The sequence below is a fragment of the Gavia stellata genome, chromosome 3, assembly GCF_030936135.1.
Source record: "Gavia stellata isolate bGavSte3 chromosome 3, bGavSte3.hap2, whole genome shotgun sequence".
Lineage (NCBI taxonomy): Eukaryota > Metazoa > Chordata > Aves > Gaviiformes > Gaviidae > Gavia > Gavia stellata.
In genome coordinates, this window is record NC_082596.1 from 7,826,611 (window position 1) to 7,848,173 (window position 21,563).

The 21,563-nt window shown below is 38.9% G+C and overlaps 1 protein-coding gene across 3 annotated transcripts in view; it reads right to left on the reverse strand.

The window, feature by feature from the left end:
• KHDRBS3 (KH RNA binding domain containing, signal transduction associated 3) overlaps positions 1-21,563 on the reverse strand; it is a 95,680-nt gene that overhangs the window by 49,412 nt on the left and 24,705 nt on the right. For 2 of the 3 annotated variants that reach the window (XM_059815413.1, XM_059815412.1), the window contains exons 3-4: positions 10,127-10,243; positions 4,600-4,746 (exon numbers count right to left, since the gene is read on the reverse strand). In XM_059815413.1, the coding sequence (XP_059671396.1) occupies positions 4,600-4,746; positions 10,127-10,243 (264 nt within the window). The remainder of the gene's footprint in view (positions 1-4,599; positions 4,747-10,126; positions 10,244-21,563) is intronic. The other variant, XM_059815414.1, reaches the window with a different exon arrangement.

Sequence of the window (21,563 nt, forward strand, 5' to 3'; positions counted from 1 at the left end):
TACTAGTGTTAAAATAGTGGCTCTATAAAGGCATTTTGTCCATCAACTGTCTTGAACAGACTCTGTAATTCAACTGACAACTGCCCATCTGAGATCGTCCTCTATTTATCAGCAGAACCAAGCAGCAAGCAAGAGGAAGAAAAGTATTTCAAACTGTAATTGAAGCTTTTGAGAAACAGATTCCAATATAAAATAGCTTGGACCCAATACACAGCCAAACCATCACAGGGAGTAGATTAGAAACAGGCAATTGAACACTTTTGGCCATCTACTGTACAGAAACCCACTTTATAACCTTTGTTGCTGGACCAGAACTGGCTACAAATGCCAAATTCTATGCAAGGTATGGAACAAAGAACTTCAAACTTGAAACAAAATGCTAATGAATTGTTAAAACTGTACCACAGACACAATACTTAGGTCTCAAAGTTCTGATATAACATTTGTCAGAGATGCCCTTTATAAACTTCTCTACAAGACATCCTCCTGAGAATTGGGCTCCTAGAAAAATACCTTTGATCATCATTTGATATTAGTTTAATTTAATTTCTTAGAAACATGCTTAGGTTGCCACTGTACATGGTGGGTCCTTTTTCTTCCTAATGACCTCCCATTTTCCTGCAGCATACTACTAGACATACCAGCATAGACAAGAATTCCTCTGCACGAAGGCACAGAACAGAAAATATCCTCCTGCCGCCTCTGGCATACGTGATAAGAACCATGCAGAGTGAAGGGGCAGTACAAAGAAGCCATGATAAGCAGCAGTGTTAATCCATTAGACTCTGAAATGGATTCTTCAAATAAAAGTAACAGATGGTCAAGTTATGAATAGCCACTGCTGGAAAACAGCACACTTCAAGTCAAACTGAGGAGACAACAACCTCTTCCTCACCTGGAGCACAAGGCGGACATGAAACCCTTTAGACTGCATTCCTCTCCCATACAGTTTAGGCACAGGCAACACTCAAATTTCAGTCAAACACTGCTGATTCATTTCAGGTGAACAGATGTACTCTCATTTTATGAATATTGCCCATCCAGACTGACTACAGCCTGCTCTGAACATGGAGGATGTTTATGTAGGAATGACTATGTCATCAAGATGCATGCAAGAGATTCTCTCTCTACATGGAATTACACCACCCAACTATGCAACATTCTTTTAGATTTTATCTGCGATTTTTACCCAGCCCTGATCAATGCACCAGCTCTCCATGGCATCATCTAAAACTTAAGACGTTATTTGAATATATCACTCAAACTATTAGTAAAAACACTTTTTATTTAATGTTAGGACAGATCCCTGCAAAACCCTATGCAGTTTTGCGAAACACCCAAGCAGATCTTTAGCCTGGTAGTAAGCAATAGTTATCAGGTTTCCAGCCACCTTTATACATACACCTTACAGTTATTGGCCAGCTTGCTTAAAGAGCATGAGTTTCCAAAGCCCACCAGCTCTTCCGAATCCCATTAAATGTTATTTTATCACCACACCTTACAAACTGAACATGCAGGAGGCAAAGCAGACTACAGGAAAAACTTATAAATTCTGCTCACATTGTGAAACAGCTGCTACAGATTGTTCTCTCAAAGATATTTCTGTACTTTGCTTTAAGACAAGGAAAACAAGTAACTCAGGTAACCAGCAAAGCATCATTAATGCTTAGCTGTCAAAAGAATGGCTAACACTACTCAAAATTCAAGCAAAAAAAGACTAAGAAAAGTCCTCCTGGCCAAAACTGAAGTAATCATGGTATAATACAGGACCCTGGAGGGAGGTGAGGCTAGAAGTACCTGGCGTTTTGTCCTGACAGAAGTAATTTGGGATAAATTAATTTGGGATAAATTAATGTTGAGCAGACTACCCACCAATCTAACAATCGAACAGACTGCTGACCAGAGGGTCTGGCCAGCAGAGAAGGATTGGCTAATTTAAAGGAGGACAAAAGAATATACTTGAAGTCAGAAGCCACAACTCTACCTGCAGAAGACAGGTGAGAGTCAAGGCAACATAAACACACAAAAAACTCAAGTCAGAAGGCTTTATGTCTTGGTTTGAGTTATACCAGTAGTTTAAAGGAAAGTACACCACTGTAGCTGCTTGAGGCTGAACTTCGACGCAAAGGTGCCTGTTTGTGGATCTAAAAAGATCTGATAAGAGAGGCTAAGTCATTTTTGCTATAGTCAGCTACTACAAGGGTATTTTGTATCCTACATTCTGGCACCAACTGTGTTCGTATATTCAGGACTGATCTGAAAACTGAACAATGACCATATTCATAAATTAGGATCAGCATCTAAAGTTGTTGGAAGGTATAATTAGCTTACATTGCAAGGAGAACACAAATTAAGATCATAATCATACATACTGATAGCTGGACTTCTTGAAAGAAAACCAATCATTCACCAAGAAAGACACAGCAAACCTTAAAGAAAATAAAAATCGAGTTGCATTTGGCAGCAGTTAGCCAAATGGTAGTTCTAGAGAGGACAAAGCTGCTCCATATTGCTTCCTGGAGTGGCTGCTGCAAGGGGGGCAGAAGAGATTAAGGCATTTAGAACCATTCTGATAAGATTACATTTGAAAAGCCAAAGGGAAATTAAGACAGTGTTGGCTTGATCCCACAGTTCAGAAAAGATTATGTAGCATCAGTTCAGCTCAGTACAATAAAGATGTATGATCAAAAACTGCGACTGAAACATGTACAACCAATGAATGGAATTGCTTGTTATCAGTCTGTAATTCTACTGACTTAACAGCAGTAATGATAGGCTTTGATAAGCTTACTTCATTTATTATGACATTAGGTGAATCAAGCTCAATGAAGACAACTAAGCTCTCTGATGAAGGGGCAGGGGAATCATATATCCTTACTTTCAGTACATGCAAAAAACTTATCAAATTGAGCATATTTTCATCTAAAAAGAAAACAGCTGTTTGCTCACTAGAATAGCCAATAACTTAATTCTCCCTTATCTTTTCAGACAGTCAAATCATGAATCATGTAAATACAGTAGCCTTCGACATTATGACAGCCCACCATTCCTACAAATACTCTGTTGAGTATCCCCTACCTCATCAGTTAGGATGTTTGAAGAGTAGTATATTTATCTCTTCAAACACATCAAGACAAAAGCCATTTGGAACCTGCAGGCAGAGTTATGATGTGGTGCTTGCTTCTTTATAATAGAACATTATGCTTAGGACATTTTGGGGGGGTTTAACTGTCTTAAGGTGCATCCACATTAGTGCATTATTTCACATCAGGATGCCTCCTAATGATCATTGCTTACCATGCTTCGGTTCATGTCATGGAGTAGTACTGGGGCATATGAACTAGTCTTCCTTCAGACAAAAACAAGCCAGAAGAAACATTCAAGGAGCACACAATCAACTCCAGTCACTTCAGGACATAGTTTCATGGATCTAGACTAGAGTTAGCACAAACTAAAATCCCCCAAATGCATACAGTAGTATTGTCAGGGCACCAGCTGCTTCACCCAAGAGTACAGCTAGCAGTTCTACTTGCAACAGGCTATAGTGGCCATACAACAGGCATCCCCAGCTGGTCCTGAACACAGCCACACTGACTGTACTCAAACATTTACGTGCCACTGTCGCTCAGATACACAGCTTAGCGAAGTTTCCTTAGCTAGCTCTCCCACATTTCCAAGATCTGACACCAATCAATAATAACACTTGGATAACATTTTCAGCAGTAAAAATAAACAGAAATCAGTGCACCTTGAGGATGCTTTGCTTTCTATATTGGTTATCAAATGACTGAATAAAGATAGAACATTCACTGAAAAGCTAATACAGTTAGGAACTTGACACACAGTAAGGCCACCTCAAATGCCTCAGCTTCTTAAGAGAGCTTGGACTGCTCCAAGCAGTTTAACACTGCAAAACAATCAAGGATGCTCCTTACATAAGCAGCAAATAAAGTAATCTTCTCTAAAAAGACATTGGATACCCTGCAACAGTGTCTATACATATCCCAAATGCAGAGTACAAGCTTATACTGGAAAGCACATCTCATTTTATACAACCATACATTGCAAGTTGAAGAATATACCAGAAGACAAGTATAACCCATGTATCACTAGCTTAATGAGATAAATAAAGCTACAAGATAAAATTGTATTGATTCTCAGCACTGAACACTAAACCAGGATTATGGGTGGGAGCAATACTACAACTTCACATTTATTTATTTAGTGAAACAGAACCCTATTACACTGATGCTTCAGGTGTACCAAGAACAGAAAAGCCCTTTAGCAAAACTATTTTTCCGTATTTTACATATTTTTACAATTACTTGTAAACTTAAATCCTTTGTACAGTCAGTTAAGCAACAATAAGTTGCTTTTTTACGATAGGTCATACCATGAGGTGAGAGTGTATGTGGACAAGTTATGCATTCACCCAATAACTGCCTGTATCAGAGTGAAAAGTATTTGTAGACATCACTTCTTTCACAGGTGAAGGAAGCTAAGCAACATGACCTGACCAATATCACACAGTAAGTTAGTTTTAGAGCAAGTGTCTCACTCAAGACTACCAGAATTCTTATGAAAAAAATTAATACTAACAGGGATGAGGAACTTCTTGATTTCTTCCAATGCATGTCCCATTCTGGCATATGCTTCTGCCGGTGGAGCAAATACTTCAATTAAGACATGCAGGTCATCATTTAGGTGGAAGTACTTTGCCTCTCCACTTTTTCTCAACTCTTCCTCCTAGGACATAAGAAAGAAGTTGGGTTTTTTCCACCGTGTTATTTTAAACATACTATAATGCAAGTGTTAAAGTTGCTTCAGAGGCATTTGCACATACTGTTTGCCCATGTTCAGATGTCAACAACTAAAAGATATAAAATGACATACTTCTGATACACTTCAAACCAATCGTGTTGCTAAAATATCAGATTAGTATCAGTTTGCTTATCAACACTAAGTGACTAGTAACACACAAAATAGGACCCATCAGCTTCTGCTCACATACAGAAACTGTAGCACAAGGGAGAATGTTCCCAGGAGTTTTCCCAAGTGCACCAGTTTCACGTAGAAGACACTGAGAAACATAAGTGAACTTGAAGCCTCTTTTCTCAAAAGTAAAGTCTTTAGAAACAGGTTTGATTTAATATTCTGTAAGAGCAAGTTTCTTTTACCAATATTATTTCAATCTCTTCTCAGAATTATTGCACTGCTCAGATACATATTTTCTGTTCTCACTGAGATTTCTACCCCAGGAGTACGTCTTTCACAGAACTGTGCTACTTGAACATGAAACTAACGGTTTAGCATATGAGACAAGGGAGGAGGACATCAGAAAAAAGTTCACAAGCTATTTCAGAACAGAGTTTATTTCTTCTATTCTGCTTCACCCAACCCACTTCAACATCACTGAAAAACCATGATTTCAATGTAGTGGACCAGCGCTCAGTTCTCTCAAATACTTGCAATCACATGCAAAATGTTCAGACCTAAAGGACATTTGTTAGTCTCAGATAGGCTCCCTGCCCCCATGTGTGTTTGACTGGTGCATTCCAAGAGGCTAAGCCACCATTAAAAATAATTTCATTGTATCACCAGATAACATTATATCAAATTCTTAGCAGTTCTGCCATCTAAAAAACAAGGCCCTAAGAATTCTCCCCTGCTGCTTACTGTATTTAGCAAGCACCTGGTAAGTACTTTATCCTTTAGATTACTAAAATTATATCATATCAATGATAGTCGAAATCTCCCCACATGCACACCCCTTAATTATGGGTTGAGGTTTATAAGTGACAATCCACTTCTCGTAACATTCTTGTCAGACTTCACATTTGACTATGAGGATGTTGAAAAAAATCAGCAGAATCTAGTTAACTGTTAGAGCATCCACAGCAAGAATATTAAGAGGCCACAGTCAGCAGAATCGGACTTTGTCAGCAAAACCATTATCTTGTCAATACAAATAACAGATCTCAGAAATAGGAAGTAAACAAATATAAACATTACAGCTCAAACAGTTTTAATAGGAACTGTTTCTCACTTAATTACTTAAGCATAGTTATTCAAGACATATGAACCATCACCTAGCACTGGAAGCTAGATGTTTTCAACAGTTAAGTTCCCCATATACTTTGGTTTTTAGTATATACACACTATCAAGCATCCCTGTCCCTTTTTTAAAGGGAAAAAGTCACTGTGCAGTTAGATTTGCAGAGAATTGAGAATTAAGAAAATTAATTTCTGTGGTTATCAATCAACTTGCCTGGTAATAGCAACAAACAACAGAAACATCACTATTTCATGTGCAGTGCCTGGTGAAAAAGGTTTCCAATCAGGAATTTTAACAAAACATACAAGATATTTCAGTGCAGGTTGTTCTAAAATCATTCCCATAAGCAAGCTTTTACTTTTTCCTTTCATCTTGCTTCACTTGCAAAGTTCACTTTGATTAAAATATTTTTTTTTCAATTCTGTAACATGACTTGGGAACACTATTATCCACAGCTCTTAACAGCACACAAATGAAAGAGCTCATCCACTGTGGCCTACATCTCCCAACCGTAGGCACACATTAAGAATTTCAGGCTTTTTTACTGCCCATGACAACCACCACAAAGCCACAGCTTGCTCTCATTCCAGTATCCTTCACTGACAGTATTTTTAGCTCCCACAAAACCCTCTGCCTTCCATTACCTGACAGTACATTGGCTAAGCTTGCCTGGTCCATGGGGATGCTGCGTGGATGCTGCATGGCTGACCAAAACAGAACTTCTCACCTTGACTGCAATGGAGATTTGAGAGCTGCTGAAAGGATCAAAGTAAAATAGATATGGAACAAGGGAGCTAAAATACAGCAAGATGGACACTTCCTTTAGTTTTTATGAAAATCTGTCCTTCAGTTTTCCATCTTCTCACACAATCTATCACACCAAATGGTTCATGGCTTGGACAAGCTGATCTAACTTACATTTTCGGTATGCACACATCCCTGCTGCACTGCACTCTGGGAGCCTTATGAGAAAGCCCACTGTTTGCTTTGTACCTTGTGCCCTTGTATTTCACCCCTTCGTGGTCCAGAACAAGGCAGAGTACTAGCCCAGCTTATGACGCATAGCGGCACAAGGCACTGGCAATATGCTTACTAAAGACAGTTAATATACTGTGCCCTGTATTCTGTTATACCTGTAGACCCTGTTGCTTTTCATCCTATTTGTCAGGCTATGAAGAACCAGACACCAGCCCTAGAACTCTACTGCTTTAAATCAGTAGTTGAGTAGCACTGTTTATCAAAATCAGAATCATGGAATGGTTTGGGTTGGAAGGGACCTTAAAGATCACCTAGTTCCAACCCCCCTGCCATGGGCAGGGACACCTTCCATGAGACCAGGTTGCTCAAAGCCCTGTCCAACCTGACCTTGAACACTGCCAGGGATGGGGCATCCACAACTTCTCTGGGCAACTTGTTCCAGTGCCTCACCACCCTCATGGTGAAGAATTTCTTCCTTGTATCTAATCAAAATCTACCCCCTTTCAGCTTAAAGCCATTACCCCTTGTCCTATCACTACATGCCCTTGTAAAAAGTCCCTCTCCAGCATTCTTGTAGGCCCCTTTCAGGTACTGGGAGGCTGCTAGAAGGTCTCCGCAGAGCCTTCTCTTCTCCAGGCTGAACAATCCCAACTCTCTCAGCCTGTCTTTGTAGGAGAGGTGATCCAGCTTCTGATCATCTTCACGGCCCTCCTCTGGACTCGCTCCAACGAGTCCATGTCCTTATTTTGGGGGCCCCAGAGCTGAATGCATTACTCATGCTCACAGTACTGTCCATTTTCATCTTTATTACACCAGCTTCAATTTAGGTTCTAAGTTTTAGGTACTACCCAATATCTCTTTAACATTACTTTAAATGAAATTTGGCTTCTCGCAGATTTTAAATACCATTCAGAATACTCAAGTTGAAAGGCCTGTACCAGTCTCAAACTATTGATAATACAGGAATAACTAATTGGGGTGGAAGGCTTTATTTAACTATTATTTCTTCAGAGCTGAAATATAAAAGCAATCTTGTCATACAATAAAGAAATTCTGAAATGGGTCCTTTTACTTTTTCACTCTCCCATAGACACATGAAAGCCTGAATAGTCTAGCAGAAGGTATGTCTGCACTGAGCAATGACTTCTGAAAAGCCAGTGATGAAGTGACAGCACAGCTTGAAAACACATGCAAATGGAAGAGGAGAATTACTTAATTTAGATACTGCATATCACAACTAGATGCATGAAATGGTTCTCTAGATGCTGACAAAAGAAATGGAAGTAGAAACACCAGACTGATTCTAGAATCAAAGTTTTCAATGAATAAGGAACAAAGATACAGTGAAAGCTTTCCTGAATGCGCTCTTATTATTTAAATAAATTTAAAGTGAGACAGAATTGTGTGTTTCCTGTTTTAATCTTTCCCTAGAAAAAACTTGCAGAAGGTAATTGTGTTCTTTGCTATACTTTGTCAATGTTGCACATCAGTTAGCTTTCTTCCAGAAGTCTTTGAAATTTTCTTAAAGCTAATAAAAGTAACTAGAAATTTGGCTTAGCCAGAGAAGCCTACAGAGCTTAATGGCACTTCTCTTCAGGAATTAGGTAATCATCATACATTTAAAACTGGTAACATAGCAGGTGTACTAACATGTAAGTGTTTAGAAACATCTGACAATCTGATCCAGAGCCTCCAACAATTGGTTCATCCCAGAATCAGTGCTCACCATCAATAAGCAGCATATGTTGTCTCACTTCTGGTGACAGCAGCCAGAGATACTGCAATAAACTTGTTAGAGACAACAGATGAGATCCTCAGATGTTTTGCAGTGCAAATTTGGCTTCAGTGTAAGAGTACTAATTTGTATCAGCTGAAAATTTTTTCATCTGTGATAATGTAATTCTAAAGATTTTGCTACCTGCAACAAATTCTTACCAAAATAGTGCTCCAAAACTGAAAACTTTCTTCCAGAAAGTTTTTAAATTGCAGTTTACACCTTTGAATACCAGCACCTTATATCACTTATGCACTTCTGAAAACAAGGTTTGCTCTGACTTCCAGAGTACAATATTGTTCAGGAGATTTCACTTTCATCTGACCCTTAATTAAATCAAAAAAGTCAATGAGAATTGGAAGAAAATCCCACACAATTGCAGTTATACTTTGTAGTCAATTCCTCCTATCCTACAAGATACAAAATAGGAAATTCAGTAGCCAGCCCTCTAAGTCACTCTTCCACATCTATGTCATTATGAGTCTTTATAGCACACAGTATTTTAAGTTGCAGATTACATAACCACAGAAAGATTTCACTGGCAGCCTATAAAACATGGTATGCTACAGGCAAGAAATATGTTCAGTGTTTTAATTTGTATCATTAGGAATGCTCCAGTTAAAAAATGCAGCTTGCCAGACAGGTGACATACCTCCCTACTGACATACACGTACCTGCTACAAGTTTAGCCAGAGATTTCAGTAAAGAGTGAAACTGAGTACAAACACCTATCAAGCTAAAGGTTTCTCTTCCGCTCTCTACTTTGGCTCTTGTAATGGATACATCTGCTATAAACAAATACTTCCCATAGAAAAAATTGCAATTTGTCAATTGCTTAAGCTGCATAAGTCATTCTCAGAGCTGTGATTTTTTTCTAGTTCTATTTCATCTCATCAGCTATTTTTCTCTTTGTCTAGAAACGTTAAACATTAAGTGTTATTTTATGTGAAAGCGTTTGGATCTATCTAGAAGTCAGGTTCCTTCAAAAGTGAGAACACTGCCATGTTCACTTGGGCTTTACTCATTACAAGCTGTACAAGATCGAGCTAGAACGTGCCACTGGTAATGCCCCGCTTACATGCCCAAGGACCATAGTCTTGGGGGTCATGAAGTACCATGGTAATCTCAAAATACTCATAGTGAGAACAGACTCCTTAGAGAAAAGAGACTCCATCTGAACCTAACCAATACGAGGAGATCCTATGCTTTTTATTTGCTCCCCAATTTTAGTCACGGGGTTGGTTCACCTCCCCAAAGATTTTAGGAAAAATTTACAAAATCCAGGTATCAAACACTCCACTAGCATACTCAGGTCTTACCTTTGTCTTGTCCCTCATAGAACCTTTTCCCAAAATAGACATTTTTGTCAGTGTTTCTTCCTGTAAGCGCTTTAGAGAATTGCCACGTGGACCCAAGAGTTTTCCCACAAAGTTGAACTGCAAGAAAACAGACCATTAAGTTCATTGGATTTTTAAGCGTAAATGAACAAGCAAAATGGAATGTTTTGCTGAAACAACTTTTTGTTCTAGGTGCAAACAAGTATTAGATCATAAACTACAGTCATTAAGTACAAATGTGTAGGACAGTTAACAGCATGTCAGTGGGCTCCACCAGGTGCCAACAGAAACACAGAAACATCTGAACTCTAAGAACTCAAGTAGTATAAAGAGAACTCTGTTTATCACATTCAACACTGAAAACAGATGTGCTCAAACCGCAATTTTCAACAAATCTTATCAGGTACATAAAACCATAAAAACAAAGCTGGCAGCAATCTCAGATACGATACTAACCAGTCCAAGCACTGAAGAAAAAAGTCTTAATTGCCTTCAAGATTTATGGAGCAATACAGCAACCCATACAATATACCCTACACTAAAACATAGAAACAAACAGGGAATTAAATCCAGAGAATGCAAGTATATAAATCCAGTCCCAAATCAGAATCAACACTCAAGGTCTTCAATTACCACTCAACCTCCATTAGCACTTAAGTTTACCAAAAGCAGTTAGGGTTCATACCCATGGCATTACACCGTGAAGATAACTAGGGAGAAGAAAGTGGTGAGCCACAAAAATAAAGGAAGATAATAAAAACCCAACCATTCCCATTCATAGAAAACACCAAAACATATAGCCAGTGTTCTTTCAGCCCAGAAGGTGCTTCAGAGGGCAAGTAGGCTAAAGGAAACAGATATTAAAAATCCATTCATAACAAAAAAAAGGGAGAATTTGCCTGTTGTCACCTCAGGGACACAAAACTGGACTTAGTAGAGCTAGGAGAGGTGAAAGTTCTCATGAACAGTGCTCCATACGGCGTATATTCCCAGTCACACATACCAGGAGAAGCTGTGTACATTCACTAGTCCACTTCCATATATCACTGCACTGTATTTTGGAAGTTATATAAAATTTGAAGGATAGTTACAGAGAAGACTTGAGGATTCACTTGAAGTATGCAGACAACTATTTTAGTTGGAGAAAAAGAAAAACCACAAAAAAAAGCTCAAAAACTTAAGCTACACTTGGAAGTTGGTATGGAATGCTGTAAACACTTCCTAGAAGTAATAAATTATCCCTGTATTGGATTTACAAGGCAAGGTTTTGGTAGCAGGAGGCTTCAGGGGTGACTTCTGTGGGAAGATGCTGGAAGCTGCCCCCATGTTGGATGGAGACAGCTCCAAGACAGACCTACTGCTGCCCATCAGCAATACAGTACCTATGTGATAATGTATTTAAGAAAGGGTAAAAACACAGTGAAGTAGAGATAAGCGAGAATATGTGAGAGAACCAACTCTGCAGACACCCAGGTCAGTGAAGAAGGAGGGGGAGGAGGTGCCAGAGCAGAGATTCTGCTGCAGCCCCTGGTGAAGATGACCATGGTGAGGCAGGCTGTGCCCTGCAGCCCATGGAGGTCCACAGTGGAGCAGATATCCACCTGCAGCCCATGGAGGACCCCACACCAGAGGAGGTGGATGTGCCCTGAAGGAAGCTGCAGCCCATGGAGAGCCCCTGCCAAAGCAGGCTCCTGGCAGGAGCTGTGGCCCATGGAGAGGATCCCACACAGGAGCAGTCCATTCCACAGGGTACAGTCCTTCAGGAACGGACCCACACTGGAGCAGCTCTTGAACTGCAGCCCATGGGAAGGACCCACACTGGAGCAGTTTGTGAATGACTGTATCCTGCGGGAGGAACCCCACACTGGAGCAGGGGAAGAGCATGAGGAGGAAGGAACAGCAGAGATTAATTATGAACTGGCCACAACCCCCATTCCCTATCCCCCTGTGCTACTTGGGGGAAGGAGGTGGAAGAGTCAGGAGTGAAGCTGAGTCCAGAAAGAAGGGGGATATAGGAAAGGTGTTACTAGTTTTGTATCCTTCTGCTACAGTTAATTGGTAATAAATTAATCTTCCCCAAGTTGAGTCTGTTTTGCCCATGACTAATTGAGTGATGTCCCTGTCCTCATCTCAACCCCCAAGCTTTTCATCTTACTGTCTCCCCTCATCCTGCTGAGGAGGGGGAGTGATAGAGCAGCTCGGTGGGCACCTGGCAGCCAGCAAAGGTCAACCCACCACAATTCCTGACAAACTACTGCAATAGAAATTACTTCACTACTGTTCAGGAACATTGACTATCCCAGTGAAACTCTAAACCCAGGATATTCACACTGTTGGAATCTGAAGTGACACAACCACGTTAACAAGTAAAATATAGCGATGCTAGAGAGCAAACAGGCTTAAACTACTTGTTTGTGGCCTGAAATTTATGAAATAGTTTGTAAGTTCTTCAACTGTTCTACTACTGTGTCACTGAAGGGCCAAGATGGGCATCTTTGATCTCCCTTTTCCTCCGGAGGAATTTGAAAAGACTTGTCAATGGGGTAGTAGCAGCTCAGAAATCATTTGATGCTGCATTGCAAGTGCTCATGGAAAAAAGTCCCTACAATGCAGAAGTCTACAGCTCCAGTTCACCTACTTCAGCTTTAGACAAGACATGCAAGCATTAAAAGCCTACTAAATATGAAAACATAATTTTATTCCCCTTAGTAGTTGCAAGTTCAATTCCCAATGTAGACCTGAGTTAGAACAAAGATACAGTTGAGGAAATTGTTTATGGGGAACTATGGTTCACAGAAGCTATTAAATTTAAGGCCTTACATGAACTAGTTTTTTCTGAAATTATCAGGCCAAATCTCAAGAAATCCGTAGGCAATTTCTTTACATTTGTTTTATTAGGTACATTCCTTTTTTTCTTATAGGTCCTAAGATACAGTCAAGGAAAACATTCATCAGAAATAGGTTGCCCAGCAAAACAGTAGAAATCTCCCTTGCTGAGAATATTCAGGACTCAGGGCCACTGATGGGGCCCTACGTAATCTAATTTACAGTCATGATTTGAACAGAAGGTTGAACCAGATGTTCTCCAGAGGTCCCTTCCAACTTGGACTTCCGATTTTATTATTTCTGGAAGTACAACCACAAGGAAAGCAAACAAATTGAAACAATTCATAACAAGTCTGAACTTCTAGAAGTCAGTAGCTCCTTGTCAACAGTTTCCTTAAATAAAGGATCATTACTTATGAACAGGGAGTTCATAGTTAAGCTCAAATGAAGGCTTTAATATAGTGGAATACCACATGAATTTTTCAAGCATCCCTTAAAATTTCTTACGTTTACTTTAATAGCCTTGTAAGTTATTAGGAACAAAAATAAACATCGCATACATTTAAAATGAGCAATTTTCCATTTACAGTAAAGTATGCTGAAATTGTTTCAGAACGTTGAGTACCTGCAGGCTGATACAGTCTAAATTTCTAGCAGTAACCTTAGTTAAAATATTCAGATTAAATGTTACCCAATTTTTGACTGCAATTTAGGAGTAGGCAAGCATGTATTTAACTATGCAATGCATAGCTCTGAATATCACTTCTAACTGGAACAAGCAACTACTGACAACTAAAATACAAGCTACAAATCATAACAAATGGAAGTGCATACCTGCAACAAAAGTGAAATCAACCTTTGTACATAATCAAAGTAACTAAAAGGCTTCAGTGCTCAGATGACTTGGGTGTTCCAAAGCACATTTGTTTACTCCAGCTGTATTGTTTATTTTAATTAAAGCCAAATAGTTTAATGTGTTGTATATATCTAAAGCTTGACCTACAAAACTAATACCACCCGGAGTTGTCATCTTCTCAACGCCAAAAATCTCTAGTGTTGAAGCTAAATGTTACAGTAGCTATACAAGTAGCTGCACAGATGACACGTTCTAGACAACACATTTAATGAACATGAAAATGTATTAGCTGTATCCTGAGATCCACTGAACTACTCTTTCCTGTGCACCAAGGCTCCAAATATTAGATTTGACAAGTCTGAAATTCTGCTGATTCAAAAGCACAGTAGATGTAGCTTAAAAATACGGCAAGCACTGAAGGTTACTAAAAAATGGCTTACAATGCAGTCCCAAAGCCTTTTTGCTCCCATGTAAGCTAAAAAGCTTGGAACATTTCAGTTGATTATTCCATAAAACCCATTTATGATATTGAATGAATCCTTTCAGCAGAAAACAGATGATTTACTTTGAACAGGTAACGGATTTTGTTCGAACTATTGGTTTATCTCCCTTCTACAGCAAATTGGAAACATCTGATCAGCAAAGGTTTATTTTGAAATACTTCAGAAAGAAACACTCAAAAAGATACCAGCCACTAAGTTACTATCGTTATTTATACACTTTATCCCCAGCAATCAAGAATTAGGACTCAAACATAAGGTACAAAACCACCACATAGTAAGACATGTTTTCATTACAAAATTAACAAATCCAGTCTGTCTCATGGTGAAACAGAAGCAAATAAGCTTGGCAGATCCAAGCTAGGTCTTACACAAGATAGCTCATGTACAAGTTTCATGGGCACTTCCCACGCCTCACATTCCTGGAGTTTATTTGCCCAGGAGCACAAGAACAAAAACCAAATTCGGGTCTAGTATTGAACTCAAGCTTATAAACTATCTGAATGAGAGGCACCGGATAGTAAGAAAAAGACATTGAGCAGCTCCGTACAAGTCAGATCAGTCACATTCACTAGCTCTGGCTCAGGACCAGCCATGCCAGACTCCCCTCTTCACTCACCCTTCTCTCTAGTACAGAACGATCATATCCAAACTGCCATAGATACCCAAAATTGCCCTCAAGTTCACTAGCTTCAGCTTAAGGTTGCATTAAAGCAGTCGCATCGCTTTCCAGCGCAAGCTGGTCTGGACGCTATTGTCATATTCACAGTTCTACACGATAGCTGAACTCTGAAGAGCCACCATGAATGTTATTCCACACTGGTTGAATCACCTATGTTAAACCAAGAATTGTCTCTACATTAAGACAGCTTCTGATGTCTTTGGTAAGAATCGGGATATTATGGATATTATATAAAACAGAAGATAAAGTCCCCAACTCAAAGTTGCTTCTAGACCAGCTCTGCAGGATATGCCAAATACGGTACCTCAAGCAAGATTAGAGCAAAACATTTAAGGCATCTTTGCAAAAACAGTATCAAGATTCAGACTAACAGACCTGGTAAGAGACAATTGGAGAAGATGGGAAAAGTTGTCACCTCAGCCACAGTTCAAGCCAAAGAACACTCCAGTAGTGACAAATGGTACCCTCTGTAGTCTTAAATCATTACAAAGCATTACCAGATACACATTATTTTAAGCAAAATGATGCAAGATTTAAGGGGTGTTCTTATTTCCTAAAACCTCTGATCACTGAAAGCACATCCTCCCATATCTACACATCTAGTTTTTGTGGATAAAGATACCCCATGAAGTGCAACAGCTCCTTCTCACATTCCTGAGATGGGATTCTATCCCTTGGCCATGGTGTCCACTAGCCCAAAAATATTGGTTAACGATACTGAAAACATTTGTTTCCTTTATACAGCAGTTTAAGATAATCTCTGAAACTACAAGATCTCCAATTTAAAATACATTTTTAACAGAAAAAGATTTATAGAAATAAATTAATAATCAGATTTTTGCTTGAAAGTTGCTGCCTCTCTAGATATTCATAAATCCTCATTTTAAGAAGTATTTGTGCAGATACAGTACAATGGAGATTATGGACATCACTGTATAACACCCATTTCTTCAGAATCCTCAAATCAAAATGACTTCAACAGTTATCTAGAGATTTATTTCCTTATCAGATCACTGCTTGAAACTATTCCCTGAAAACAGTTCTGGAGAAAACACAGCTACAAAGAGTATACAAGTGAGACATTCTTTTCATAAGCATTTGATCTACTATATGAATTTCAGCGGAAAAGGAATTAATGCCAATGCCACAGCATTTTTAAATGTATATGTTACAGAAAGGGGCTATAATAGAAAAAGTAATCCTTGTTTATCCCCACCAAGACAAGTCTGCCAAGAATGGTTCATCCAGCTTAAAATACTTAGTGAATGTATAAACACTTGACCAAATGCTTCCCTGTAAAGCTCTAAGCAAGCTATTGTCATTAAAGCCATAGAAAGATTTCCTAGCATATTAGTTTTCTGCAATGGTTCCTCTGTGATAGGGTCACTAGAAAAAATAAAAACTGTTAAATTAAGATTCAGACCACTTTCCCTCACAATCACCTGAAACCAGGAAAACATCAAGACTTTTCTTACTTATATAAAGAAAATAAGGTTTCTATAGAAAGGTAAATACTTCAAGCATCTACGTTGTACCGCATTAAACTACCCTCTCCTTCACACAACAGTAATAGGTCTTGAAACATTTATTCACAACAGAAAGCTTGGTCAATTAATATCAATTCGCTCAAAAGTTATCCCTGGTATTACATTTGATCCTTATTCCTCCATTTCACTTATGGTTATACAACCCTATTTTATCATTCCTAGTCTAAGAAATCCTTCGAACTAAGCTATTATGAAAAATTGTTTTCTAACCAGTCATGTGATTAAAATATTAATCTCTCCATGACTTTATGTAACAACCACAGCTATATTGTATATGACAGTGACATTTTAAAATAGGTATTATCACTTTAAATGTTGAGCTAAAAGGCTTAAATGGATACCAGTTTCATAAGTCAGTAACTTGAAATATATATTATCAAGTAACACTGAGGGAACACAATACAGACTATTTCTTACCAACTTCTGAGAGTCACCCAGTATTTAAGCACAGTTCTATGAGCAATTTTTAAAATGGTAGCCTGTCACAGAACAGAAATAATTGTTCCCATAGTTTTGATTCATCTCCTGGAAAGCCATCATAATTCCATTTATCATCCATGGAAGCTATTTTTCCTCCAAATTCAGAACACTTGAGCTCACTAAATTGCCAAAGCAAAATCAGATTTCTGAGACTAAACTACTTCATGATGCATATTCATTGGATGTGTGGGAGAGGGATAACACCCTCCTGCCTCATTTGTACATATCTAAGTTATGAAACACCTTTCACACATGCTGGCACTTCATAGACTTTTAGGATAGATCCAGAGAATCCCTTCACCAAGACAACCACACCATCGCCTTCCACAGCCAGCTGACTACTTCTGCCTTTATCTTTAAGTCTGTGCAAGTTTGAAGATTCTTTTCAAGCATGAAATGCAACAGAAGTACAGGTTTAAGGGTCACATTTTCACACTTGACCTAAAGTCAGTTGAGGTGTTCAGCTGATGGAATAGCAAGGTGTATTAAATCACCCTGAACTCCATTGCCTAAGCTGACAAGATCTCATTCCACTAACTGCAGTGTAGACATCCAGCATCCACGTGGACTCCTATGTATCGGTAACTGATTTAGAACTGAATCCTACCTCAAAAAGTTGACCCTTTTCCTATAGGGTTGCATAAAAGCCCTAACCTCTAACCCTTGCTTGTAGCACGTCCCAGTTACAATAGGATTGTAGACAGCATCATGCAAAGCATATTCAAGCCTCACCTAGATACCTCAGATTAATTTCCATATCACAGCAATCCAGACTTCTCAGAGGAATCTGTAGAGCTGGACCAACCTGAAAAATTCATAACAAGATTGTATACAATTGGATTTTGAAATGACTTGACTGGACCTGCAATCTGTAGAAAAGTTTCCACAAGGTTTTGTCTTACCAAGACTATTGTCACCATATCAAGACATTAATTCAGGTGTTTTTTAAATAAGTACAGGAGTCTATAAAGAACACAAATGGAGAAATTAATTCAAATGCACAACCAGCCTCAAGCAGAAACTGAACATAACTCCTGGGACTAACTATCTTGACAAATTATTTCATAAAGCAGACAAAATTCAGGCTGTCTTGGTTATTCTATCATCTTCTATCAAGGTCCAGACAAAAAAATTATTTAGGCCAACTAGGTCTAGTATGAGCTACTAGGCCTGTTAACATTGCCAAGGTTTGAGCAAGACAAAAGGTTCCAGTAAAGTATCTAAATCTATAGCACCACAGAAGCAACCAAGAGCTGTTAGGTAGGAGGCGAGTTAAGCACATCACAGATACTCAACTGTTTGCACACTAAGCAAAAGACCAGAAACTCATAGGTTTTTGGGTATCCTTGCTCTCCCTGAAAAAGTGAAATACTCACTTTTGAATCTAAGATCTACCAGATTCTTTTCCAATAGAAACCCAGCTGCTCTGAACTTCAGTTGAATAGCCTTCTGCTGCGGTTAACCTGTCACCTTCCAGGGCCGTCAGAGGTAATGAGGCTGAATTTGCCCAGGACCCAGCTATGAGCCCGTGAGAATATATCTGCCAGGACAGGTAATGTGAGCAGGCATTCCAATGCCAGGTTGATCAGATCAGAGCTAGGACTGCCTGACCCGTGTTGAGGCCATTATGATTTATTCAAGAGTCAGAGAGAAGTTTTAAAGAGGGAAAGGGCAATGAAATACTTACAGGAAACAGTTAACCCTGTGTCAGGTCGAGCAAGCTGTCTGACCAGGGGTAGTGCACTGGGTGGTCCAGAGACCTCATTTACTACAAACATGTATGATTGATATTTGATTCATCCCACCTAAATACCCAAGGAGCAGCATCTTTGTTTGCCAGAGTCATCACTGACAAACAGAAACAGAAATACTTTCTGCTAGCAAGATTACTTATGGTTGTAGTTTTATTTTCATATATTAAACCTTGATAAGGATATAATTACTTTAATAGCCTGATTTTTTGATCTTGTTTAAAAGCAGGATCATTCACTTGGGGAAACACTATTATATTCATAAAGTTCAAACAAACTTAGTTTTTCTTCACCACTTTCTGGATACCCAAGTTTGCCAGATTCAATCCAAACTGGTACCCCAAATGCTAGTCTGACAGATTTATCAATTATTGTAGCAACTTGGTCAGCTTCAAACAGCAGATTCTTAGTTCACTAACACCAAAAAGACTACACCTCCTGGAAGACTGGAGGTATCTGTTCTGGATCTGGTACAATAGCTAACAGCATTAATGTGGACTGCAGGCATATGGAAACAGATGCCAGCTAGCTAGGAGAACTGCTCAAAATTCCATATTCACATGCAGAAGAGCTTTTTGCACAGATTTCATCCATATTTAAGTCTTAAGTTTCATTCTTTGAAGCATTTGTCACCAATCCTGATCAGTAGGAAGGAGAAAATTGCTCATAAGTCATAAGCAAATCTTTTAACCATTTTCCTGAGGAACTATCACTTGACACCTTCTACAAATTACACATTTGCACTAATACTAACACCTCTTGTAGAAAACTGCACACATGCACAGAAAAGAATGGCACAGAGACATAAAGCATTTATGTGAAGCATCATTTCAGTTTTAGAAGCACCAGGTAATACCTTCTGCTTAAGTTCTGCAGAATCTGAATATACAATGCATGCACTCTACATACAGCTCAGTGAAACCAAGACAACTGGACTAATTTCATATCTGCCCTGAAAGACTTAAAGCATCCTTAATTTCTGAGCCCTCCTCTGAACATGCTTAACAGGAAAATTAACCTTTAGAGTAAACATTAGGATGCAAAAAGACTTTGTTCCCCTGGGTACAGGCACTCAAAGCTCATGTCACTCACCGCAGCCTACAGTATGCCAGGCCAAGGCTCTCAGTTGGCCACGTTGAAGCTACGTCACTTCATACAATGTATTTAGATTTATTAGATCTCAAATAAAACCACAAGCCTGGTCCTAGTAAACAAGTGATACTAAACTGCAGTGACTGCTTGTGGATTAGGGTGGGTGTTTTTAGAGAAGTTCAGAGTACTTGTAAGTCTGAATTCATACTCACCTTCCAGACTACTCTTCTACAGCAAGAAATTTTAATTCCTTTTGACTATATGGAATCTTTAATGAGTAAGCTTTAAAATAAATATCCATCTCTATGTAATAAAATGGAAATTTCTAAGAAAAATTGACAAGCCCCCCCATATCTAGGTAAAAATATTCTTAAATAGACACCTAAGATTTTATTTCTCTGGCAGAAGGGATATTTGTGTGAGTAGAGATACCAGTATTCTGCTTTTGTAGAGAAAGTCCTATGAGACATAAGAACTCAAATGGCATGTCTATTCTGCACAGTTCTACTCTGCCCCCTGCCTCCTCATCTTCTAAACAGAGCCATACAGGATTACATCAAAGCTCTATCTGGATATAAATTCACATTTCTCTCCATGGCACATACCAGGCTTCATCCCAGCTCAGACAGTCAAAGACTGTCTCCGTGGACCAGAACTACCGAGCACACAGCAGAGCATACCCACCCATTCAGAAGATGGTTTTCCTGCCAGCTATCCTAAATAAGAATTTCAGTGTTTAGTCCTTTAAAAGAAAGTTGACACTACATGAAGAAGCAAAGCATCTTTCAAAAGGCACTGTTTCCCTTTTTATTTGATATCCATTTTGCCTTTCTTCCCCTTGAGCTCAAGTATCTCAACATCTATACAAAAACCATCCTGATTGTAAACACCGACCATGTCAGCTTCCCCTCTTTTATCTTGCCATCTTTATGTTTCTGCATGCTTGTATACAGCTCTTCCCAGCCATAAAAGTTACTTAAGTCAGAGTTCCAAAGAGGTGCCCACATTTAATGTTATGCAATCTTGAGTTCACTGAAGCAGTATTTCATGAAACTTTGAACAGCAGTAAAGCAACCCCCGCAAGTTACCCAGCATAGTCTGTGAGGAAAATACTGACAGAGGAAAAAATCTAGAGAAAGTCTTCCTAAAGAAATGGAGGAAGGAATTCCTTTCCTCCATGATCAGAAACAGAAGCAGTCTTGAAATTTCTAGAAGAAAAAGCCATTTCAATCAAGTGGAAAAAATGCTAATCTGATTTTTATGACATTAACCTTAAAATTAAAAAGGGACTACAAGAATAAAGTTCCCCAGCCTACTGAACATTGAATAAATGCTTCCAGGTAGCAATATTTTAGTGCAGGATAATACTTGGCAGTAAGTGTTAAGAATTCATGGTGGTCAGAGATTAGAAAACAGTCCCTACCTCTCCAGAATAGACTGTATAATTTAGTAGTGCAGGTCTAACTAATTCAAGATTAACAATGGCTGAAATTTAAGAGGATGAGAATAAAAAGTTTACACAGTGAGTTCCTTTAATGGTATATTTTAAGCTGCACTTCTACCTACAAGAGAATTTCAAAGCCTGGCATCAGAGTTAACTTAAATATATTTCATTCCTTTTGCTATTCTGAAGAGAAGGACCCTGCTATCCTGAAATTATGATTTATCATTTGTTCTCAACATAC